The sequence below is a fragment of the Ictalurus furcatus genome, chromosome 9, assembly GCF_023375685.1.
Source record: "Ictalurus furcatus strain D&B chromosome 9, Billie_1.0, whole genome shotgun sequence".
In the NCBI taxonomy this organism is placed as follows: domain Eukaryota; kingdom Metazoa; phylum Chordata; class Actinopteri; order Siluriformes; family Ictaluridae; genus Ictalurus; species Ictalurus furcatus.
In genome coordinates, this window is record NC_071263.1 from 9,605,715 (window position 1) to 9,631,966 (window position 26,252).

The 26,252-nt window shown below is 39.8% G+C and overlaps 1 protein-coding gene across 1 annotated transcript; it reads left to right on the plus strand.

Annotated features, from left to right (window-relative positions):
- Positions 1–26,252, plus strand: LOC128612845 (serine/threonine-protein kinase PAK 6). The gene is made up of 9 exons (XM_053633286.1): positions 1–386; positions 14,745–14,970; positions 16,144–16,809; positions 20,368–20,910; positions 21,843–21,976; positions 23,873–23,999; positions 24,166–24,291; positions 24,508–24,642; positions 24,781–26,252. The coding sequence occupies exons 2-9, from the start codon at positions 14,767–14,769 to the stop codon at positions 24,946–24,948; spliced, it is 2,103 nt and encodes a 700-aa protein (XP_053489261.1). The 5' UTR covers positions 1–386; positions 14,745–14,766; the 3' UTR covers positions 24,949–26,252.

Consider the following 26,252-nt stretch of genomic DNA (forward strand, 5'->3'; position numbering starts at 1 on the left):
GAGCACATGAGTGAGGAGGAAAGAGAAAGGAAGGAAAGTGCGGAGCCATCTCTATGAGTCCTCCAGCCGTGGACGGTGATTCTTTTCCTCACCGTGGCCGTGCATTCAGTGCTGCCCCTCCTCATGCTGCACTTGGGGCAGGAGCTGATGGAGGGGGGAATGCATCATCTCCAACAAAGAGGCTCTGAGATGGCCGTATGTGCCTGGAGGGAGAAACGCATCAGGCTTTCGCTGGCAAGCAGCAGCCTGCAGTACGAGGCTGCTTAAGAGCTGGCCCTCCTTGGTGTGTGTGTGTGTGTGTGTGTGTGTGTGCGTGTGTGTACGCGGCTGTGCGCTCACAAATCCTCGTCCTGGTGTAGAGGCTCCTCACCTCTCATCACAACAAGGTAAGCAGACCTGCTTTTTTATTGAGTCCTTTATTCACTCCAGACGATCCTCCTTTTTACCATTCGCTCCACTGCTTTCCAGATAAGCAGGAAGATGGAAGCAAAACACAGAGAGGTTAATTGATGAGAAATGGAGTAGTGTATCATGTCAATAGGCAATACAAAGGGGAGAGAGGAGCAGCATAGCAAGAATATAAGCACCAAACTCAGCTAGTGATAAAAGAGGAAAGGAAAAGACTAAACAAGGACTGAAGGACTGCAACGCTGTGGAAGCGCGTTCACCTTCCCCTCACCCAATCCCACCTCCCCCTCTCTCCCTTTCTCTTTCTCCATCTCTCGCACATCCTTTCTCTCCGTTCTGTGGTGCTACATAGCAGCCACCCCATGGTGAAGCTCCTGCATTTGGACTCTGAGACGATTTGTCCTCGTATCTTCCCTGTGCAGTGTGGTAAATGGCAAATGGAGGTCTGCAGGGAAAAGCTGAGAGAACTGGGCCAGTTGTTGCTGTCATACTGTGTTTGTCATTGGCCGCAGGCAGAGCGCTTAGGTGAACCAATCTCATCAGACTGCACACACTCCCTAAAAATGTTCCAGATGCTTCAAGCAGTCTTGAACAAGCCAAAGCCTACATACTGCTCTGAAATGAGCTTCATCAGGTTTGTAGTCCTGAATGTATGTAAAGCTACAACTTCTCTCGTGGTTTCTGCCACTGCTGTGAGTAAAAAAAAAAAAGAAGAGAAAAACAGGCGACGCTGCGTTCTTTCCCATCTTCCATGCAAGTGTGTTTGCTCAAGTTTGGACTGATCAAACAAAAGACGTGGAGGTTTTTAGACTTGTTTGCTTAGTAGAAGTGCCAAACGATTGTATGTGAGAATAGCCGTTATTTGAGTTTCATGCTGTGCACTCAGCTGTCTGTGACATGGTTGGACAAAAACTGAGCAATATACAGTAACAATGCAAGAATTCGAGGCATACTCAAGGCAAGAGATGAAAAAATGTATCATGACGTTTATCAGAGAGCATTCCACAGTAGTAGATGCTGGGAACTTGTCTGTCTTATGTGACCGGTCTCGTGATCCAGTGAGAGGAGAGAATCAAGTAGGTTCAGGAAACCACTGAGTAAATTCAACTAAGCAGTGAAGGACAGACAACAATAACAACAACAAAACACACACCAATATTTTAGCAAGTAAAATATCTTGAATATAGGACAATTCAACTACTGCACAACACAATTACTAAGCCTATTTCTAGACTTTTTTTTCAAGCTTGAATAAGCAGATAATTTTGTTTATTTCAAGCGTTTTATTTCCAGAAAGAAGCAAACTGATAGATGCAAAATAATAAAACTTGTTAACATGTCTAGAAACAGGCTTAATGGTTTTTATATTTATGATACCTATAATTATAATAAACAAATATACAGTACTGTGCAAAAGTAAGCATGCTATTTTTTTAGTACAAACTTTGTTATAGATTTTTTTATTTAATGACTTCTACATTATCGAGTCAGTACAAAAATAATTTAGTTTTCCAGCACAAAATTAAATGTTACAGAAAAACATTTTGTATGTCAGTAAAGAAAGCAGCATATTAAGTGGTAAGAGACACTTTTCAGACAAAAAACATAATGATGGCTGCTGGATTTTGCTGCAAAACTATGAAGTGTGTCAGTTAAAGTCTCCAGAAGAACCGTGGCTAGTTCTGCAAGAAGCTCATTTCCTTATAAAACTGCACAACCCTTTTTTTTCCTTTTTTTTTTTTTCGTCACACTGAATATTGCCTTTGTTTCATATATTACTGTTTACTGCTCTTTATAGTCATTTATTTTATGGAGAAACATTTGATTTCATTATTTTGGAAAGCATCTTTACAGCATTTCTTTGAATGTGCCTAAGACTTTTGCACAGTATTGTACCGATATTTATTATAATAATCTCATAATAAGAAATGTTAGATATATTTCCTTTATTCCTGATATCTTCACTTGTGAAGATAACATTTTTTTCCTGTGTATCCAAAGCACCTTACAGAGGATGAGCAGCAAGTGAGTAGCTGAGGACCCAACAGAGGCAGCTTAGAGGTGCTGGGGTTTAAATTGACAACCTTCAAGCCATAACCAAATGTTTTAACCACTGAGCCACCGCTCATCTGTGTGCACAAATTCTTTTAAATAATTAGCACAGCACCAGTTGTTCCGAAGGATGTAGTGAATTGTAGCAAAGGTAGAATATGATGTCTGCTTTTTTGGACTAACAGCAGAGATTTGAATGTGACTTGTTGTATGCTTGGAGCTGTTCTGCTCTTACGTGGCTGTATGACACTGTCAGACTTCCACCTGCTGGAGTATTGATTTAGGACAAAGATTTAGGACTATTCAAGAGACTTAGTTTTACTACAAAGAAGGGGTTCGTGGTGTGAACACTGCTAAACTACTTTAAATCTACGTCACAGCCTACACATTGTGACAGGCCTTAATTAATTGTCAATAATTCCTAGGCTTAGGTCAATCACTGCCTAACCTGTCTTTCATGAAAGAGAAGAGGCAGGAAAAATAGAAGGAGAGAAAAAAGAGTGACAGTGAAGGATGAGTTGGAGAGCTGAGGACTACAGATGTGGCTTAGCCATGAATGCCCCTGACATGAACTTTCAATATATATTAAGGTTTTTTGGCAGAGCTGATCTCTTACTGGCCCCCAGAGTGTCTGCAGTCATGCTTCATGGTATGTGGCATCAGTGGACTGTGACTGTCCGCACATTGGATTAGGACCTGATCCAGTTTCTTCTATAACCTTTTCTGGAAAAAAGATCCCTTCTTCTTGTTGTCCCTGTACACCCTCTCTGCTACACTTTAAGCTTGGCTTTGGACAAAATTGCACTGTCAGTAGGTTTTCATCGAAAATCTATTTTAGATCAGGACTCAACTTAACCCCTTAAACTCTCAGGATCAATCTACACTTGCATTCCTTACTCTCATAACACTCCTGCATGCCTGAGTATTAAGTGAATAACATGCTTTAAGTCATTTCAGTTACAAAAACAGATTTAATATAAAATGCATAACATTGCTATCAGTGAGCATACTTAAAAAGACTTAGTTCCCCACCATTGGTTCCCCATTAAAGGTAATGAACATGTGTAGCACTTCAGTGAAGAAGAGTGGACACTAAAGAAGAAGGTGTGGAAAAATTCTTATTGTTTTATGCTGATGAGAGGCAGACTGAAGGCAAGAGATGAAAAAAATAATAATGCCATTTGGCATGGAACATGCAACAGTAGTAGATGTTGTTAGATGTTCTATCAATAAATTAGTCCCTGAAAAATGATTTGGAGTGTTTTATTTGGCCAGTCCGATGATACGTCTTTTTCCACAGAGAGGTGCGAATCGAGTAAGGGCTAGATGGAAATCATGGCGTATATCCAAACTATGAAGGTGCTGGTACTTCTTTATCAGCTGTCTAACTGTCTTTGACATCACCTTTCCAAATTTGCTTAGAAGTCAAATAAAAGCCATATTCAGACAAGATTAAATTCTATCATTTGCAGATGTTCCTCTGTGATTTTAGTTCCTTCCAGATGTCAGTGTCATGACAGTGTTTTTCCTGCTTCCCTGTTGTTGTTATTTTTTTTTTACCAACTCTGGGTCAAAGATCACTTTAGTCACATCTGTATACACATGTCAGTCATGTTGCAAGCAGGTGTTGTTTATTTATTTATTTATTTATTTATTTACTGATGCTACTCATTGTATTCAGTCGCCTGGCATGTATATTCACTTCTCTCAAATTATGCAAAAAGATTACTTTGGAGAAGTCTTTCAACAGCTTACAGCGCATAATCCTGAAGGCTGATTAAAGGGACTATTATAATGTCAGCTACAAGTAAACTTTATTTTCACATAAGCAATAATATCAAATAACATTTAGTTTCATAGAAATAAATAAATCAGAATCTGAATCAATGTTCCTCTGTTCCATTGGAGGTTTTTGTCTCGCCTCTGCCCCATGTGCCTGGAGTTTGCATGTTCTCCCCGTGGTTTCCTCTGGGTACTCCGGTTTCCTTCTCAGTCCAAAGACATGCATTGTAGGCTGATTAGCATTTTCAGATTGTGAGTGTGTGTGTGATTGTGCCCTGCGATGGGTTGGCTCCCTATCCAGGGTGTCCCCCACCTTGTGCTCCCAATTCCCTGGAATAGGCTCCAGGCCCCCCGCAACCCTATGTAGGATAAGCAGTACAGAAAATGGATATGTGTGTCATGGCCCCCAGGGGCAAGTCCACCTTGGACCACTAGAGGGCACCCCTGTTCCCCGTGTAGAACTTCTTCCTCTGTTGTCTCCCTCCATTTTCTGTGTAACCTTACCCATGTGTTTCTTATTTCCCTGATGGGTTAGTGCTCTATTTAAGTTCCCTGTGTTTCTTCCTTAGTTGCTGGAGCATTATGTAATGTTAGGTTAGGTTTGAGTTTTTATGTTTGTTATTCTCATGTTGTTTGCACTTTTCTGTTATTTGCAAGTTTTTGATTATTTAGCATTTTTTCTTAGTGTTTACGTTCTAGTTTATTTAGTTCTGTGTTAATCCTAGTTCCTAGTGTGTCTAGTCCTTGTGTTTGTTCTTTGAGTCCATTTCCTTGAGCCTGTTTCCTGTGTTGTCTTCAATAAAGATCTGCATGTGCATCAGCCTCTCTGCACTCTCCCTTGTGACAGAATGCACCAGCCACAAATGGATGCAGCAGAACTCCAGTGCTGTTGTGGGAGTGGGTTTTGGCTCTTGAGGTGAGGTGGGGGATACCCTTAGTCTGTTCACCAACAGGAAGGACCTTTGGGGCAGAGGGATAGACTGGATTAGGAGAAGGTTTGAGCTCAGAGCTGGAGGCTGTCTGCTCCCCCCTCCCTCCCCACTGAAATTGTCAGCCCACCCCCCAAAGGCTGAGGATGCCTCTCGGCTTTTGTGTTCTGCTGAAGTTGTTGCTTGGCTTCCATGTTCACATGGGGACATCGCTCGGCTTCCAGGTTCTGCTGAGGATGTCGCTCAGCTTCTATTGCTTGCTGAGGTTGTCGCTCTGCTTCCCTGTCTTGCTAAAGATATTGCTTTCTTCTGTGTTTCACTGAGGACATTGCGCTGCTTCATTTCGCCCCACCTGCCATCCCTAGCTGGTGAATGTACCTTCCCACCCACCCCTGGTGGTGGCACAGTGCTGCTCCCTTGCTCAGTTGGAGATGTTGCACCGCCTCCCATCTTGGATGGGGAAATCACAGTGCTTCTTTGTTTCAATGTCGTTGCCAACCCCCCCCCCCGGCCTCGCCATGGCCGTCACTTCTCCCCTGACCTCACCGTGGCCGTCACTTTCCCCCCTCTGGCCTCGACGTGGCAGTCACTTCCCCTCCTTAGCCTCACTGTGGCCGGCACTCACCACCCCAGCCTCACCGTGGCTGGCACTGACCAATCCCCCCACCCCCTAGCCTCGCCGTGAATGCAACTCACCCCCCCCCCCCCCCAAGCCTCGCCGTGACCGCCACTCACCCCTCCCCTAGCCTCGCCGTGGCCGCCACTCACCCCTCCCCTTAGCCTCGCCGTGGCCGCCACTCACCCCCCCCCCCCCCCGGCCTCGCCGTGGACACCACCCCCCCCCGGCCTTGCCGTGGCCGCCACTCAACCCCCCCCCGGCCTCGCCGTGGCCACCACTCAACCCACTCCCCCCTCGGGGCCTCTTGACTCTTGCCATTTGCTGCTTTGGGTCTCTCTGACTGGTGGTGCCTTAATGGGGAGGTTCTGTCATAGCCCCTAGGGGCAATTCCACCTTGGATCACTATAGGGCACCCCTGTACCCCATGTAGAACTTCTTCCTCTATTGTCTCCCTCCATTTTTTTTTTTTGTGTAACCTTACTCATGTGTTTATTTCCCTGATTGGTTAGTGCTCTATTTAAGTTCCCTGTGTTTCTTTCTTATTTGCTGGAGCATTAACTCATGTCAGGTTATGTTTGAGTTTCTGGTTTTCTTATGTTTGTTATGATTGTGTAATTTACACTGTTTTTGATTATTTAGCATTTTTCTTAGTGTTTACTTTCTAGTTTATTTAGTTCTGTGATAATCTTAGTTCCTCGTGTGTTTACTCTTCGTGTTTGTTCTTTAAGTCCGTTTCCTTGAGCCGGTTGTCTTCTATAAAGCACTTCTGCACGTGTATCCACCTTGCTGGACTCTCCCTTCTGACAATGTGTGATGCACTCATACAGGTTTGTAGACACAACCTGGCAGAAAGTCATCCAACCTGCATTAATATAATTGTCGTTCAGACAGATTTTTTTTTTTTTTCACTGAGGAGACATGAAAACCAGTGATTACAGCCATCATCCAATGTAACTAATTTTGTCAAGACAGTGGTCAAAGTTAGAGTTTCTATTCAGATCTGAATCACAGAAAAGGGCTTTACTGTGAAGGTGGTGAAAGTCTTTTGTGGCATCGGTTTTATATAACATGTTGGCATAATAATATCAATATAAGCTGATAACACTATTTTGTGAGGTATCTGTTCGTGAGGTAAGAATGTCTAAAATTTAAAATTGAGAACAATCTTATACATACAGTCTCTGTTACCAGAACTAGTGTCTAAATAAAGGGTTCCTAACCTATTTCTGGTGCACTCGCTTTTGTATGACACAAAATAAAATGAGCTCTAAGCTCCTTACCCATTCCTCTCCCAGTTGCACTACTGGGCTGCAGTATCTGTGTCACTGGGATTTAAGCAGATGAACACATACTCTGTCAAGAACTCTTTCATAAAATCCCTCTTTCAAATGACAGAACCTAGTCAAGTTACTGTTTATCACTGTCTCAGGTCTGAGTTTTGCTCCATTTTGAATAAGATGCATTTTCCACCCTGAATGTTGTTTACCCTTAATCCCTGTACATAAAAGGAGCCTGATATATGTGAATTGAATTATAGGTGAATTATAGAAACAACGGTGTGTACCTGAGATATCGTTGGTTTTATTTTTCTCCTCCACAATTCACCCAGGCCACTTGTCAAATGCAATAAGGTCTCTTAGAAATAAACATCTCAGAATGCTTCAGTACCAAATAATATTGTTTGTTTATGTGGTTGATTTTTACCTCTGAGAATATACACCCAATTCTACCTCTGTCAATATACACCCAATTCTATTAGAAATACATATAGCTCACAATGCAGGTAAGGAGTAAAACACACAGGATGTCTTGTTACAGGACAATAATCAATGACCGTATAGTTGATTATTTTTCAATACCAGTATGCCCTGAAGTGTTTTATTCCTTTATTTATTAAAGAACAACTTCATACTTACTATCTATTTATAATTACATTTAATGCTGTCAAACATCAGCAGTTCCTATTATCACTTACCTTAAAGCAGCTATAAAAAGTCGTTCCATCACATTGTACTGAAGTTAATAAAACAAAACAAATGCGTCTTGTTACCAAGGAACCACAACGTCCTGTCCCATAGTTCTGTCATAATATCACTTATTGGTAATACTTCACAATAACAGTACATGAATAATCATGCACTAATACCTGAATTAACACTTACTAAAATATGAACTAATAATGAGTTAATGCATGTACTAATCATGAACTAATGAAGAGCTAACCTTAACTACGACATGAGTCTTACATTGTACAGACATGTTAGTACATGTTTGTTAGTTATGTAGTTATGTAGTTTGAATGTATGGGTAGGGTTTGGGTAACATGTACGGGTAAATTAAATCAAACATTGGTTTTAAATGTTAATAGATAATAGCATCTGTTAAATAAATAAATGTTACTGTATTAATTTCACCCTTGTGGACAAAGGACAAGGGCCCTATCCACCCAGAGCATGTACTAGTATTACAATGGGATGTGAATTGAAATGGATGGAGAATGATGCAACACAGTTTGAGTTGAAATTACTGGTGGGGTTTTATTCTACAGTCAGTAAGAAGTATCAGTGTAAATTATGAACGTAATCCAGTGCCAATCGCAGCTGCATATGGCAAATTATATAAACAATTTGAAATTATGGACATTTAATTAATATTCCTTTCTTATAGAGCAGGTTTGATTTAGTGTACCGCTATATGTTAATTAATACATTAACTAACAAACATGTAGTAACGTGTACTTAAGGTCGTTGTTATTCGTGTATAAATTCATAAGACTTGCGTCATAGTTAAGGTTAGCTCTTCATTAATTTGTCATTAGTACATGCCTTAACTCATCATTAGTTCATATTTAAGTAAGTATTACTTCAGGTATTAGTGCATGATAATTCATGTACTGTTATTGTAAAGTGTTAAACACTTATTTTAGGCTCATTTAGCCAGCACAATTGTGTAGTAATAATAACTAAAAGTGTGCAAGTCAGGCTCTACTAGTCTATGCTAACATATATTGCTAATGAGATACTAATGTGAGAGTGAGGCTAGTTAGCATAACACGTATAAACTTGAATATGTGGTACTGCTTTATATTTAAGATTTATTATATACATCCAGTAGCTTAAGTTTGATTAACATTCCAGGCCACTGGAGCGTGTACAGTGTGCACAGTGCAGTGTGCAGGGCATGATTTAAGCAGAGCAGATAGGTGAGAAAACAAATAGTTTAAACAGAGGTCATTAAGCAAACTGAGTGTGTGTGTGTGTGTGTGTGTGTTTGAATATGTCTTTGACTGTGAGGGAGCTCCTATACACATACATGCACAAACACTGCAGTCTCATTATACTCAAAGGGCAGAACGGTCACAATAATGAACGTGATGAAGGAGTCCTCCTGCTGTCTCACTCCTCTGCAGAGCAACACACAGCAGCCAGCTCTCGACTGTATACATGCTACTAAGCAAATCTTGCTGCGTAATTCAGATGAGATTATGCTTATTCCTGCCTCGCCCATTACATAGTGAGGATAATCTGGAATCCCTCACTCATACCTCACAATCGGACACATTTTTTTTGTTTCCGGATGAAAGAATGGCAGTCTCAAAATTGGATCAGTGATGAGGAACGTTTCCTGCCATTCCGACTAATACTACTGCACCTGCTCGCTGCATCACTGCACATCTGCGAAAAATAAAAACATTTATACCTTTCTGCAATTGTTTGTGTATTATTCCCCAATCTGTTTTAGGACCGCTCTCATGAATAGTGACTGGCAGTGTAATTATTATAGAATTCCCATCATGCTCTGGTATGGGCAAAGTTAACATCATCTTCACTGGGCAAGACAGTGTTCAATGTGATGCTCCCTCTACCATTTAAGCATGAACTTTGTGCTGTGATGCATTTTGGAAACTCTATATCCAGGTGTGTAAGGACAGGTACATTATGATATCTATGGCATTATTGACCCTTTTCTTTCATGAAACACCATTCTGATGTTTGATGTGAACATTAACTGATGTATCCACATGATTGTATGCATTGTGCTGCTGCCACATGATTGGCTGACTGGATAGCTGCATAAATGAGCAGGTGTACAGGTGTTCCTATTAAAGTGGAAGGTGAGTGTATATATTGAATTTAAATTTAGAACTGTGCAATCCAGGACTGTTTTCTGTATTCTATAAACTGTCTGCTAGTCGAATGAGAGTAAAGCTATTTTGGGTCATTCTGCAGACCTTGTAAGAGTCTCTTATGGTCAACAGTGTCAGAGACTGCAGTCTGATAGAACAGCCATTGGTACGTTTTATTTCAGCTTATTTGTAGCTTTCATTACAGAGATCCCTCTGCTGCATGCTGTTAGGTAAGAATCCGGATAGGATTTTCTCCATGACTTATTCTTTGTATTTTTAAAGTATTCAAAAGTATGACTATGTGAAATCTTAAGAGCAGAGTTTATTTGTAAAAGCTTTGCAAGCTGTACCTTGATTTGATAGTTCTTATCTCAGTGGATTAGATGTAAGGCAGTGTGGTACTTAATGTAGCATGGAAAAACAACAACAATATTAATGCAGAAATTTTTTCCCCATATGAGTCAAACAAAGATTTCTTTCATAGGCTCTGAGACTGAAAACAGCTCATGAGTAAATAAAAGTGTGTTAGCTCATCGACTTCCTTTAATTCCCGAGGACATGTATGCACCATTCAAAATCAGATTATAACACTGAATTGTCTGGTTAGTTATTGGGAAGACCTTCACAACACAAACATCAGTACTTGTGAGTACTTGAAAGAGCTGGCTGAGTAATCTGAGAAATCATTTTTGAAATTGTCATAATACTCTGAGAGTATTTAAGCTGAGATTTGACCTAAATACATAGATAATACTTATCCACTGAACACCCACCCAATGATGCTCACACGTCTTAACTTAGAGAACACACACTGTGAAATTGTTAAATGTGCTACACACTGTAAATCGTGAAGCAACCAATTTTACACTCACCCTGCATGGAGATAGGGAATGATGCACCCAAAGCATGAGCTGGTCATGCTTCAAAAAAAATAAAAAAAATAATCAATAGCCGTAACAGTGACACCACAGTACATTTGGAGAACACAGATCCTGTTTGTGGTCATTGAGTTTAGAGGCTGTTATCACTTGCAGCCAGAGAGCAAACTAGCTTAGATTTCATCCTCCAGTCAATACACATTGATCTGTTTGTACAGGTTCAACAAACTAAGTATAAATATTTGGTCGGACAGCACGTTGTACATAAAATATTCATCATTGTGTCATATTGTTGTTAGGCAGAATTGTAATCTGCGAGCACCACAGGTCATGTGGAGGATGCAGTGTTTAAGGCATAGTGGTTAGCACATTTGCCTTGCACCTCTGGGGTTGGGGGTTTGAATCCTGTCTCTACTTTGTGTGTGCGGAGTTTGCATGCACTCCCTGTGCTTCAGGGGTTTCCTTCAGGTACTCTGGTTTCCTTCCACAGTCCAAAGACATGCGTTGCAGGCTGATTCACACACTACAGACAATTTGGAAATGGTAGTGTGCATGCAATTGTGCCCTGCGATGCATTGGCACCCCATCTAGGGTGTCCACCACCTTGGGCCCGAGTTCCTGGGATAGGCTCCAGGCTCCCCCGCAACCCTGTGCAGGATAAGCAGTATGGACGATGGATGGATATTTGTGTACTGTTCATAAACAGTGAAATTACATCTTCAGTAAATAAGATATCTTAACTTGTTATAAATTTGGAGAGCTTGAAGTAAAAAATGTTCCAAAAAAATAATCATCCATGACAGGAAAAAGCATTTTCATGAGTTAAAGAGGGGAAATAAACATGACTCAGATTTTGCTATCACTCTCACACTCACCCTTCCTTCCTCAGGTGAATAACCTCATGCTGAGTGTCCCTGTCAGATGAAATTATTATTATTTTTCCTCTGTGCCATATCATGTGCATACACAGAGAGCTCCAAGTGATATGCTTATGCAACGCTTAGCATGTTTGTCCCTGACTGAATTGTGTGTGTGCGTGTGTGAGTGTGTGTGATATCTAACCTGAAACTCTTTTATCATCTCATGATGGTAAGAATTACTGTTCATTTAGCAAACCTTATTCCTGGATGTAAGTACAGCTATTCAGCATTTTCGGATGCAATATTTCTTGCTTGAATAAAAGCAGGAATAGTCATGTCCATACACTTAGTCATCCAGATCATTAACTTAGGGTTATTAATGCTGACTATGCATTGCTGACTATAACTGTCTGCCTGCACAAGCTAGATAGAGCACAACGATTAGTTAGTCATGTAGTTAAATCTGATTTTCAATACTATAGCTTTTTTGTGTGTGTGTGTGTGTGTGTGTGTGTGTTGGGGGGGGGGGGGGGGTTGGGGGAGGGGGGGGTTGATTTCAATCAAAGACTTGTTACAGCTCAAACATGTTACAGCTTGCAATTTGCTGCTCAGTTAAACACTGGAGGTAAACTCTCTTTTCGAGATGAAATACTTTATGAATGCTTTAAGTCCAGATGTTATCAATTTGGAGGGCTTAAAGATGAGATATCTCTTTCTACAATAAAAGAGCACCAAGCCAAAAAAAAAAAACACATAGCTGAAGGTCATGTTTTTACAAAGCTCAATAAAGAAAAGAAAGTGGAAAAAAGAGACTACCCCACTGGCTTGAATGGGTGAAATCAGGGTTAGAAGAGTCTGTCCAAATCTTGGCATCCATTCAGGATGAGGGAAGGTTGACTCCTTGAATATTTTCATCTTCCTAATGCACTCTTAACCCTGAGGCAGGAAGGCTTTTTCTGTATACTATGTTTATGTCTGTCAGGGGAGCCTGGTATTAATGGGTCTTTCAAAGATAAAAAGATAAAAGACATCAATGTTTCATCAAAGGTTTCATTTTTAGCATCCACATCAGATTATTTGCAGTTAACAAATGGCTTAACAAATGAACAAAAGGCACCACCACCAATGGTTATAAGAAAAATACACACAATGGTATGAAGAAGCAAGGCTGGGACAGAATGTAGATTCATGTAGCCTATCAGAGACATTTGTGTCAGATGATTACACAGCGTTAGCCCCCCTAGATTTGGTCCTGATACATTTGGACTGATATTTTTCCTGCTGAGGGGCATAGTGGCTTAGTGGTTTGCCTCGCACCTCCAGGGTTGGGGGTTTGAATCACACCTCCACCCTATGTGTTAGTGTGTTCAACCTATATTCTCCTTTTGCTTCAGGGGTTTCCTATCGGTACTCCAGTTTCCTCCCCCCAGTCCAAAGACACGTGCTGTAGGCTGATTACCGTTTCCAAATTGTCTGTAGTGTGTGAATGGGTGTGTGATTGGGTGTGTGATTATGCCCTGCGATGGGTTGGCACCCCATCCAGGGTGTCCCCCGCCTTGTGCCCCGAGCTCCCTGGGTTCCAGGCTCCCCGAGACCCTGTGTAGGATAAGCAGTATGGAAAATGGATGGATGGATTTTTCCATGCCTGCTTTACTAACACATACATAACACATGATCAACAGTGATTGAGAATGTGCTTGTGAAATATAGTCACAGGTATAATGAAAAAGGTGGATTATTAACTTCATCATCCATCCAAAATACCTTTAGAGGAGAAAAGTAGATAAACTAACCACATGTTGTCCAGCCGTTGATAAGTAATATATTTTAGCCTATCTAATATCAAGACCAGCTGTCACTGAAAGGGTGGGTGCAATGAGAAAACCGTAATCATGCAGCTGTCCTTCTTTTCACATTGGAGCACAAATGTATCTCACGTCCAACTAATGGCCCTCTCAAACATGGTAGAAAATGGAAAAATAAAATTACATCCAGAGAGTATAAAGAAAAAAATAGATTTAAAACACTTTCTGATGTATTCAGATGCATTGCATTTTCAGTGAAGTAGGCCTGCAGCACTGAGGGCTTGAACTTGTGTAGAGACAGGAGACATGGCATCCATTTTTCATAGTGAATTGTTTCTTGTCCAGCTGCAGTTCACTGGTTAAATTCCAAATTTCACAAGGCCCTAAATCATAGCCTATTTAAATGGCAGTGCAATTTAGAAGGGCAAATCGATGATCTGTGAAATCTGCAAAGAAGGTCTATATAGAAACATATTGTAAAATTCAACAAGAGAATAGGAGCGAGTGACTAGATTTGCTAGAACACAGAAGCATTTTAACACTACGTTGTAAACAAACTACAATGTAGTGTACAATAGTAAACAAACTATTTTCAACACACTCTCAACTTTACCTTTCCTTGTATCTGGGGTAACTTTTGTACTCTTTATATGTATCTTTCATCTGGAAACATGAATATAATGTGCATTCAAAAAAGATTTAAGGTACATAATTGAAGGGTAAAGCTGTAAAGGTCCACTATATGCACCATATAGGTAAAAGATACTTATTAAAAGTCCAAAAGAAGATACACAAAAAAATTAAAGCTACAATTTAGTACTCTTTTTTTTCTGAGAGTGAATAACGTTGCAGTCTCCAACTGTTTACTCCCTGAATGCCTACATTAACATTAGCAAATATATGTCATAATGTCTATAAAGCATATGGCAAACAATACATTTCAAATTTTTGTTGTTTAGTTTGCAATGCAGTCTGACATACATTACAACAGACCATTCATCACGTAAGTGTTGTATGATGTCAATAAGGCATGAAAGTTACAGCTCCTATCTATCTAGGGCAGAGAATGACTGAAAACGTACTTAGCTTACTATATTTGGAACAAGGAGTCAGATTAAGTAAGGAAGGAATCAAATCCTTTGTATATACTTATAGTATGTTAGCACAATGACCTAGGAGTGGTACATTCTTGAAATAAAAAGCATATCTTTATCATTATAAATATCATATACTGCAGTTTCTCTCATTTTTTACACAAAACTGGATTTTTTTTTTTTTTTGACAGGTTGGCAATCTAAGACCCAATAATGTTCCGCAAAAAGAAGAAGAAGAGGCCAGAAATTTCTGCACCAAAGAACTTCGAACACAGAGTCCATACCTCTTATGACGCAAAGCTTGGGATCTTTGTGGGCTTACCAACACAATGGCAGAGTCTTATAGAGAACCTGCGAAGACCCAAACCCATGGTGGACCCCTCCAGAATAACACCAGTGGAATTAAAACCAAAGAAGGCAGGTATCATAACTAAAAACAAGGAATTCAACTAGAACCGAGGAGAACAAAAAATGTCTCTAAACTTAGATTTGACATGGATTTTTAAGCCATGTTTTGAGGCGAATTTCTGCATAATGTTAGTCCTGCTTTTCAAAGCCACGACAGTGTTCATCTCCCTAAGGAAGATTCTTAAATCAAGTTATAGCTAAGTACTGAGTGGCATAAAGTCATGTAGCCTCCTTATCTATTATGAGTTTGCCCTTACAATCCTGCTATGTACATAGATCCAATGGCAAGAATCCTTGGATTGCACCAAAGATTTATTACTCCATGCTGGCAATTAATAATGGCCCATGCTGTGTACCACTAACATCAGAGTCAGGGATAAAAACTGCAGTTCCAAGCAAAGAGAAAGCTACAGAGCAGTAGAGCATGACCATGGCAGATTTCTCCTTGGCCATAGTGTAATGATGCCTTTTCAGTAATACTGTACATGACACGAAACAACATCACAGAAATGAAATAGCAGATGTCCCCTGTCCAAATCTGTGGCATTAAATGTTATGGCCTGCACTAAGGTTTTGGGTTAGATATGGGCTACACCTTCTAGTAGTTCTCAATGTGTTACTCCTACGTTAAACAACTGGATGAATACACCGTATATATTGCTTTTTTGGTTTCTCTCCCCTCTACCCTATCCTAATTCACTTTAAGTTTGAATAACAGGCCACTGGGTTTTCTTCTGACAGGTTAACCAAGTCTGTGTTCCTGAGCTGCACTGGTGCTGTGAGTCATGGCTACTTTAGGGTATATTTATATCTCTTGTCAAGGACATAGTGACTGAAGCACATGGCAGCTGACATAAAATGTCCTTTGCGGCCAAAAACCCTGCCAACTGGCTCTTAAATTGAGGTCGACATCAGCTTTGAGAGAAAATAAGCAATAAGGTGCAAGAGAAATAATGTACAGTCTCACATTATTTTTAAACCCAATTTTCCTAATCCTCATGTGTTTTTGCCAAAAGAAAACATTCAAACAAGATTTTGCTAAATTACTAGAAACCAAGAAGGTAGATCTTATACACTGTATACCAAAATAGCCTTGCTTTAAGGAAGCAAAAGCCCCAATCGAATTCTCACCACTCCACTCGCATTAATCATAAATTCTCGCTGTCTCTCCCTTTTCCTCAGACGATTGTGCGTGGGACTTTTGTCGGCCACGGAGACTACATCTCAGCCATGCTGTCGGATATGAGCCGCCTATCGGTGACCAGCTCCAACTCACTACGTAAGAGCAGCCCTTCGACCCGCAAGAGAGCCCAATCTTTGGGCCGCCTTGGCGAGGTGATGGAGGGTGATGGCTACCAGTATGAGGACCTGGAGCGCACTGAGCTTGACCCAGATTCCCAGAACCACTGGAGAGACCAGATACGCAACATCCACAGTGAGAGTGGGACCCCATTTATGGGTATGAAGAAGAGCATCACCCTGGAACCCAACGGCATCCTGCCTAGAGCTAAATCTACTTATGAGGTCAATGTTAACTTGCTGGAGGGACGTCCTCCTCCTCCGGTACTACCCATGCCTCCACCACCACCAATCCCTGTGCCACCAAGGCCAGTGTATGTGGGTGGAGATATGGGTAGCCCTAATGAAAGACTGATGATGAGACGGGAGTTTCCCATAGTGTTGTCTCACAATCCAAGGCCCATCACCTGCTTTTATAGTCCGACTATACCCATGCAGCAAGGACAAGGAGAGGGTGGAGGGTTTAACACAGATATAAGGACTGCTGACAGGCTGCTGGTTCATCCACAAAATAGCCCTGGAAGACCATACTCTTCTTATGACCTGAAGGTAAGCAACTTTTCAAGCCTTAAGCTTGTTTCATTCTGTAAGCACACTGAAGAGCACCACCAACAACCTACAAATTTCATCTACATTTGTAATGCTTCGAAGTCACAATTAACTCAGTTCTACAGGCTCAGCTCTGAAGTCATTTTGATGTTAAATATTTGAGACTTTTGAAGGTTTTGATTGCACATAATAGAGACAGTCCATCCTCAACTTGTCTTCAAGGATGAAGACAAGTTTGATTTGTTGTCTCTTCAGCTGTTTATGGGTGTGCAAGCATAGTTGTTTTGGATAGATTACCAAAATTATGTCTTGAGGCAGCATGTCAAATGAGTACGCCACAAGTTCCCAATGGTTGTCCTGGAGTACCCACTGTTCTCCAAACTTTTGTGTTTTCCCTGCTCCCAAAGTACCGGATTCAACAATCCTAACTAATTTAACTAACCGTAGCTAATTAATAAACTGTCATGACTTGAAGTGGGTGTGTAAGAGCAGGGAGAATACTTAATTGTGCAGGAAAGGGAGTAGTTCATGATGATGTCATGGCATGTGACTAATGTCAACCCAACTTTTATTTGAGAGATACACTGATGAACGAACATAACTTTTTTTCTTCCAAGATTCAAACAATCTCAAATAAATCTCAAATAAATATGCGATGAAGTTTCAGATTAAAAAAAAAAATCAATAGCTTTCAGTTTTTTTAACATTTTACAACAGTTACCATCTTTTCAACTAAACAGAGATCTGAAAAAAAATCTGTTCAAAAATCCCAAAGGCATATTAGTATTTTTCACACACTATAACATAACCAAAGTCTGTCTGTGTTTGGACATTTAGTTGTTGTATACAGTTTAGAAATTTGAAAATTCAAATTCAAAATGAAAATTCTTTCTGTTTCCTGATTCTTTAGAGGTTTGAGGACAGTTTAACACTACAAAGATTATAAAGGATTGCACAAGGAATTTAGGAACATTTTGCCTGAGGAGGAATGATACATAATCTGACTGATACACAACCTTTGCATTAGAGGTGTGTATCTCTGCATCCTGAAATAAATAGTGTGAGTAAGGAAGAATAACTTAAGAACTGCCTTAACAGGAAGCTAAACCATGATTATGCCTCCATTTGACAACAGCTTTTGGAGTAAATGTACATGCAAATGTAACATATGTAATGTAACAAATGTTACAATAAGGATAAGCACAGACACATACACAGCACAGATTGCCATACATATAAGCAAACAAGAGCAGAAAACCCAAGGTAACTGATACCACACCTTCCATAATACTGCATTTAGCATTTTATTTTTACTCAGAGTGTGCTGCTAGACTGCATATAACAAGTACCTATAGAAATGCTGTACTGTATATAGCTTGAAAGTGATGCTGCGGCACCAAATGTCTTTCACACTTTTTTTGCCCTGCAAATCACTTCATTTTTTTTTTTTTTTACACTGCATCAAGAACAATCTATTATCAGAGACTTCAGCGTTTTCACCAAACACACAATCAAATCATATTCCTGTTTAGAGAAACCTAGTACTAACTGCCCAAGACAGAAACTTTGCGAGAGGGTTCATCTGAGGCCACTGGATATATAATCAATATAATCTAATAACCATAAATAAATCTGTAACAAAGTTAAGGCCCTTCATGGGTGAACAAAACGCAGCTGTCACTGCTTTCAAAATGTAATATATTACTTATTGCTTATTACTAAAAGCAATAACACATTTACCATACAATATATTCCTTTGTTAATGTCACAAAATACCTTCAAATGAATTAACTGAAGTCATAAAATGGCTTGGCATTATAGGGTAGTTGACAAAATGAAATAAAGCTTTATTGCACGCCTTAATGATGATATTTTCCATGGCAGTAACTCGAGGTGGAAAAAGCACTGAAATTCTTTAATCATGTAAAATGACATGATTCTAAATAAATTACTCTTGTAAAATAATACTTTCCATGCTAAACGTACACATTCAAAGTCTTTACTCAAACTTTTAAATGTACTAAAAATAAAAGCACAAGAAACATTGACAAACAAAAAGACGGATGAATAAATCACACATTGATTTTACTCACTGATGGTGAATTAGTGCCCCTTTCACCAAGTAACTCAGAAACTTGGGAAAACATTAGCTAAGGCTAACAACAACAGCTTTATTCCTAATCTCATGAATGTTAGCTAGCATGATAGTAATACTGATGATACAAACTAATTGCATGCCAATAACTAGCTAAACAAATACAAAGTGTATGTTGCAACAGATAGATTACAGTGATAGGTTGTAGGTCTCGTTCTTCCTTTTACATGTCTTAAAGGTTAGATTTGTTAGATTCTTTCTCCTGGACACTGTCTGATACTAAAATGTCACATTGTGACTTTACAAATATTTAAGTATTTACAGTAGAAATGTGGTGTTTCACTTGAATTGTGGTAAGTAAAATTCAGAAGTATTGGGGGAGAGAAAATTCTAATAAAATGCATATACACTTGAGTATACCAAAAAATTAATTATACTTTGTTACTGCCCACTTCTGGTGCTAACTAACCAATAGTTGTCAATGTGCTATTTCCAGCTCAACATAACCATTGTATCTATCCATATTGCATACTACCTTAAGCAGTGGTACGGCGCTGATGACATCCGTAACTAATACTAAAAAAATAATGTTTAGTCACAACGTAGTAAATTATGGGAACAAGATCATGGGACATATTAACACTATTGCATACTAACTTAACGTCCCAGAGCATTAACTATATTTTAGATTGTGTGTGACACTGAGACTGTACTGTACTGTACCTGAACTTACTAGTAGTAGTAGTAGTAGTAGTAGTAGTAATAGTAGTAGCAATAGTAGTAATAGTATTAATAGTAGTAGTAGTAGTACTAGTAGTAGTAGTAATAGTAGTAATAGTACTAATAGTAGTAGTAGAAGTAGTAATAGTAGTAGTAGTAGTAGTAGCAATAGTAGTAGAAGTAGTAGTAGTAATAGTAATAGTAGTAGTAGTAGTAGTAGTAGTAGTAATAGTAGTAGTAATTTCAGAGAGACAGTCACTTAGTATACATGTGTAATGTGTAAATAAGGCATGTTATAGCTAATTACATGCATAACTGTTTAATGCTTTAGATATCAAAGCAATTAAATATACATGCCCTTAAAGAATTTTATAATTCAAGCCCACAGTGTGATTGTAATCCATGTCTTGGGTTTTAATTTCTACCTGCAGTGTTTTGCTGCTGTCTCTGAAGATTAAGTATGCTGGCACATTTCCCAATCTGCGAAGCTTGTTCAGTGAATTGTGATGATTTCTCAAGGTGATAAAAAAGTGACGTAAAGCACTTAGAGCTGCAATCTTCCTGTGGTAGTGGGAAGCTATTTTTGGAAGTGCTCATGCTCCTGGGAGTAAATGTTCTAAGTGCGGCACATACTTAACAGAAAACGTAGGCTGGCATGAATGGGAGGATGGCAGGTTTTAATTAGCATTAGAGCACTTTGGCCCTGGGACATCATCCAATATGTATGTTTTTTATTCCCAAAGTTACAGGCAGATACTCTCCTGAGACCTCAGCCAGGCTTCTTCCACAGTGGAGCTAGCAGTCCCATGGTGAGCACCACAAGGCCTCACAGGGCCGTACGATCATCCTCCAGCTACACAATCGGTCTTTCTCCCAACATCAGTTTCCGGCCCTCAGGCCCCGATCCCTTCCTGAGGCACTCAGGGTGCCCCAATCCAGGACTCTACCCCAGACAAGACAGCCCATCCCAGCCCCGGCCTTCACCCACTGGCTCTCTGGCCACCAGTCCAGCTGGAACTTGTTCTCCAGCCTTCAGACCACAGCAGCACCCATCCCCACGGCCTCCGCCCGACCCACCCAAAGTCACCCATGAGCAGTTCAAGGCAGCTCTACAGATGGTGGTGGACAAGGGTGACCCACGCTCCTACCTGGAGAACTTTGTCAAGATTGGCGAGGGCTCCACTGGGGTGGTGTGTATTGCACGAGAAAAGCACAGTGGCCGTTTGGTGGCAGTAAAGATGATGGACCTGAGGAGGCAGCAGAGACGGGAGCTGCTGTTCAATGAGGTTTGATATTCTTAATAATAACTGTCATTTTGGTAGCATGTTAGCACAGTGATTAATGTGCCCATGAAATGGTTCAAGAGCTGTGGTGGGATTCTATATGTTGGTGTTTTTTTTGTTTTTTTTTCATAGGAAGTCAGGGAGAGTGTTGAAGGGCTTTTTGTTGAGATAACAGAGGCAGCTGAGAGTTTAAAGACATCTTGTTTTCAGCTGTGCAGAATTTCTCACTGACAACTTGCTCATCGTGACTTTGTTGTTTCGAAACACCATGCCTTGGGTTGATACTGGCCCATGGGGCATTTGTTAGCGGTCTGCAGCACTTTTTTAAAATCCCAACATTACAGGAAGATACTCTCTTGAGACCTCAGCCAGGATTCCTCCACAGTTGAATGATGTCATACGCGTTTGAGTCGTCAAGATCTTTTGAAGCATTTGATTGAATGTAAAGAGGAAGAATACACTGTTTTCCTAGAAATGATAAGCTGATAAAAATAAGAATATCTATTCACACTATCTAAAAACATTTTGTGATATATATATATATATATACACCAAGGGATTAATTTAAAAAGCTCTAAAATACCATGAACACTTGCAAAAATAATAATAACAATAAGTTAACAACATTAAATTTGGTTGTGAAAAAACAGCCATTACCTGCAGGAATTGTTGTCTCTGTGTTGGGTAGAGGCTTTAGAGGTATAAGACTTTCATGTCTTATAATTTTGCACTGTTTTGCCTTTGTTTCTGAAGAAAGAAATATATGTTTAATATCGCTTGTATAATACACAAACTGTACCTGTTAGATAAGCAACAAATGTACTGTGTGCAACTTGAGATAGGGTTAGTGAGCAAGCATTTACATTCATTCTTTGAGTCCAAGCGTATGATTTTTGTCATTCTACTGCAGTAACTAAGTGTGTATGCATATGTAGGTAGTGATTATGCGGGACTACCAGCACAGGAATGTGGTGGAGATGTTTAAGAGTGCACTGGTGGAGGAAGAGCTCTGGGTTATTATGGAGTACCTCCAGGGCGGAGCTCTCACTAACATAGTGTCTGAAACCAGGTAAGCCATTATAGTGTCCGAAACAGCAGATCTATTTGAGATCTATCTGAGCACAGAGGTGCTTAGAAATTCTCAAGGGTTTTTTGTAGCCACGGATCATTTTATTCAAATGGCACCACATTATTCAAATGTGTTCAATAATTTTCTGGTTATTTATTGGTGCCACAGAGCTTTTTATTTTGGAACTTTCCCTCAAGGTTCAAGTTGATTATTTATAGACCTACTTGTTTTTGAGTTATTAAGGTTTGGATTAAACCCATTAAATTCCAGTGGCAAGTCAAACTGGCTAATAACTATAAGAACTCAATAATAAATATACATAACTTTGATAACAGTGGGTTGTGATTACTACCACTGTAACAACAAATAAATAAATCACATTACACCTGGTTATGCTTCTTGGGCCCCCAGGATCCCCAGACACCACTTTGAGAACTGCTGGCTTAAATGACCTTATTATTTTTTATGAATATAGAAAATATTGCTTAAAAGAAGCTGTGTGATTTAAATAGTGCAGTCCTGATTGCTTGGTTAAGCTCTTAAAATCTCAGGAACCAATGGGTGGTCAGTACTGTTCTGAAGTTCATAACTACATGATGTTGCTATTAGTTCCATTGTAGTAGCTGATAATATGCTTTAAGATGAACAACTCAATAATAATCTAGGACTTCAACAAAAACTTCATCAAGTTAATATATGTTTCCATAGAACTGGTGCATTGACCTTATCAGCTTAGACCTCTTTTCTAAAAAAAACAAAACAAAACAAAAAAAAAACAAAAAAAAACAAACAAAAGAAACTGCTGGCCAGTTGTTTATTTCCCTTAGTTTTATGTGTGTAAACAGGAAGCTGAAGTGCTCTGTGCAGTGATATCATATTGCAGGGTTTGCTAAAGATGTCCCAGCATTCTGGAATCAAGTTCTTATGTTGTAGCAGTTTTTTTTAACCACACGGGGGCAGTAGACTTTCAACTCAGTTTTTAATCTGGTTGCGTACCTCAGGCTAACTAACACTAACATATATTTAATGCTGCATCATTCATCAAAATCCCCCTTTTAATATGGGAGGATCTATGATTTATTTGCATAATTATGTTTGCCAGTGCTGCAATGACAATGCTTAATTTTTGTCCTAAAATATATGCCACATTAATGCATGAGCTACACGTTTTTCCCCCCCAAACTGTTGTGTGCTACTTTGCATATCACCTCATCCACTCTTTATGTCTAACTATTTAACACTCAACAACCAACTTTGCACTAGGCACTTAACTAAACTTAACTGATGCAGCAAAGTTGTTGACATGTTGTTTCTGGGCATGTTAAGTGTATTTTAGTTGCTATACTGACATTATAGAAAGCTTTATTTTCAGATGAAATCCTTTCTGGCACTTTTCCAACTGTATAAAATAAATGGATTATTAATAAACCTGTACATGGGCAGGCACTAAGGTTGAGCCTATGCAGTAAGGTTTAACCCCTTATTCATAATCCAGTTGTTCATATTAAAGCATATTACTCAGTGAAATTACAGTGGAACTAATAGGGAAGATGTGTAGTTATGAGAGTGGGTGAATGTATTGTGGGGATGTGAATATACTGTATTCATGGTTTAATATACAGTATATTGTGCAGAGGTTGTGTCATAAATGTATTGTTACAAGTAAAGTACCAGCTTCTTTAACTTCTCTAACACTACAAAAAAACAAAGCAAAAAAAACCCCACAAAATTCACTTTGGGTGAGCAGAAATAGTTAACATGTGTCTGTTAATCTAGGACTAAGATTTAATCATTCGGATTTATTGTTGATCCGAGTAAGACATGGTATCCAGAATAAGACATGGAATGGATCAGTGGATAGATTTGGACTGTGATTTGCTGTGCTTAATTGTACAGGTTGAGTGAGGAGCAGATTGCCACGGTGTGTGAGGCTGTCCTGCAGGCACTGGCTTATCTCCACTCGCAAGGCGTCATTCATCGAGACATCAAAAGTGACTCCATCCTGCTGTCCTTGGATGGAAGGGTAAGATCCACTTTACGTCACACTTCTTTCGCCTCTCTCAATCTCCTCCTCCATTCCTTTGTGTTCTGAATGCATATTTTAGCTGTGTGATGGACCACTTTATGGATTAAAATGAGTTTAGCATGTAGCTGGTGTGAACCACAATCTTCTTTTTTTTCCTTTTCAGATTAAACTGTCCGACTTTGGCTTTTGTGCTCAGATCAGCAAAGATATTCCTAAAAGGAAATCACTGGTAGGGACACCATATTGGATGGCCCCTGAAGTTATATCAAAGTCACCATATGGCACTGAGGTAAAGAATGGCAATGCATCAACATACAGCGGTTAAATTAATATGACCTTAATATCTTCACATGCAGTATACTATTTCACCATTTTGTTACTATTGTACTCAATGTATTAAAAATAAATAAATAAATATATATATATATATATATATATATATATATATATATATATATATATATATACCTGTTTCAAATGAGTGTGGTATGAAACTGGATCCCAGGTGGATGTGTGGTCTATGGGCATCATGGTGGTGGAGATGGTAGACGGAGAGCCTCCTTACTTCAGCGAAACCCCAGTTGTGGCCATGAAGCGGCTGAGAGATGAGCCACCGCCCACTATACGGAACATTCAGCAGGTACCTACATTCCATTCCTGCGTAGCAATATTCAAAACAACTCGTCTCCTCCAGCCATGGCTTACAAAATACGTAGTATTGTCAACAGCCTGCACTGTTATAGCTTACTCATCCTGCTCTTGATCCTTCCCTTCCCAGGTGTCTCCGATGCTAAAAGACTTCTTGGACCGCATGCTGACCAGAGACCCGGTGGAGCGTGCTAGCGCCACGGACCTCCTTGAGCACCCGTTCCTACTTCAGAGCAGCTCTCCACAGTGCCTCGTTCCCCTTGTCGAGCAGTACCGCAAGCGCATGTCCCGCTGCTGAGTCCCCTATTCTTCCTGTCTCTCTCTCCTCTACACTACATGCCATCGTAGGCTTTTGGCTAGAGGCTCCCAGGGCTCCAGGTCTGAACGTCCTGGGCGCAAAGAAGTGATCTGATACACAGTACAGCTTCTATAGACTCATGAAAAAAGAGCACTTGTTGTCCTCATGCAAGCAGGATGACCATGGCTAATGTAGATGGAGTGTTAATAAATTGCACCATGGGTCAAAGACCCATTTTCTTTGTCCTGAGGACCTTACACTGGGGACAGTTGGTGCTTAATTGGCAGCCTAAACGCTAAGACCGTGTTCATGTTCAACACAAATGAGTTACTCACTTATGTTTAAGCAAAGAATGTCTCATGATGCTTGATGGCCTGATCAGGTCAGTATTTTGCCAGTATTCTTAGCACAGAGAGACTACTGCACCTTCTCCAGGATTTGCATGCCAGTAGGCCAAATTTAAGCTAGAGATGACTTGAAACAGAGCTTAGAACATTGTCACTGACTATTGTTCAGCTACTGTGGTGGCGACTGTTTTTAATGAGCCATTGGAACCAACTGTATATCCTACTGATTTAGCTATTTATTATTACGTTGTTTATTTGAATTTTTTTTCAATGGACTAAACCATCTTGCTTTTCGGAAGGGGGTTCTGAATCATTTGGAAAACGTGTACACTGTAAATACTGCTCCTCAGCTCCACAGGTTGATTTTTAAAAGAGTAACTGAAGAAGGAATAATGTGTACATATAATCACGTTGAGTCAATACTGTATTTGCATTCTGATCATTATTACTGAGTGAAAAAGGTACATATGAAATAAGTCGTCTGGCTTCGGCGTGTTTGTTTACAGTGTGTGTGTGTGTGAGAGAGAGTGAGTGAGTGAATGAGAGTGTATGTTTACACTTAGGATGTGATGTTCATGTTGGCATTTTCGCATCCAACCTGTCGTACTGTGACTTATTTTCTTAACAGTTTGTGGAGTTTTCAGTGGGAGTGTGTGAACGTATGTGTGCTGCTATGGATTTTGGAAGATTGTGATTATGTTTGTAGAAGTAAAGCACACTGGATGGTACATGCTGAATGGTTTCTCACCAGCTGTGTACATTCTGTACATCATCAAATTTCTTGAACAATTCAGCTTATTTCATTGTGGTTTTATTTATGTCAGTTGATCATGATGAGAGAAACATTAATTATTTTTTTTTTCTAAACAAATAAAGGATGCATATTAAATATTCAGGGATGGTGCAGTTTTTTTTCCCCCACACAGACACAGAGACACACAAATTTTTCAGTTAAAA

Coding starts and splice junctions, on each gene's coding strand:
- LOC128612845 (XM_053633286.1), top strand. CDS start 14,767: ATGTTCCGCAAAAAGAAGAAGAAGAGGCCAGAAATTTCTGCACCAAAG. Junction 20,911..21,842: donor GGGAGCTGCTGTTCAATGAG/GTTTGATATTCT, acceptor ATGCATATGTAG/GTAGTGATTATGCGGGACTA. Junction 24,000..24,165: donor TGCTGTCCTTGGATGGAAGG/GTAAGATCCACT, acceptor TTTCCTTTTCAG/ATTAAACTGTCCGACTTTGG.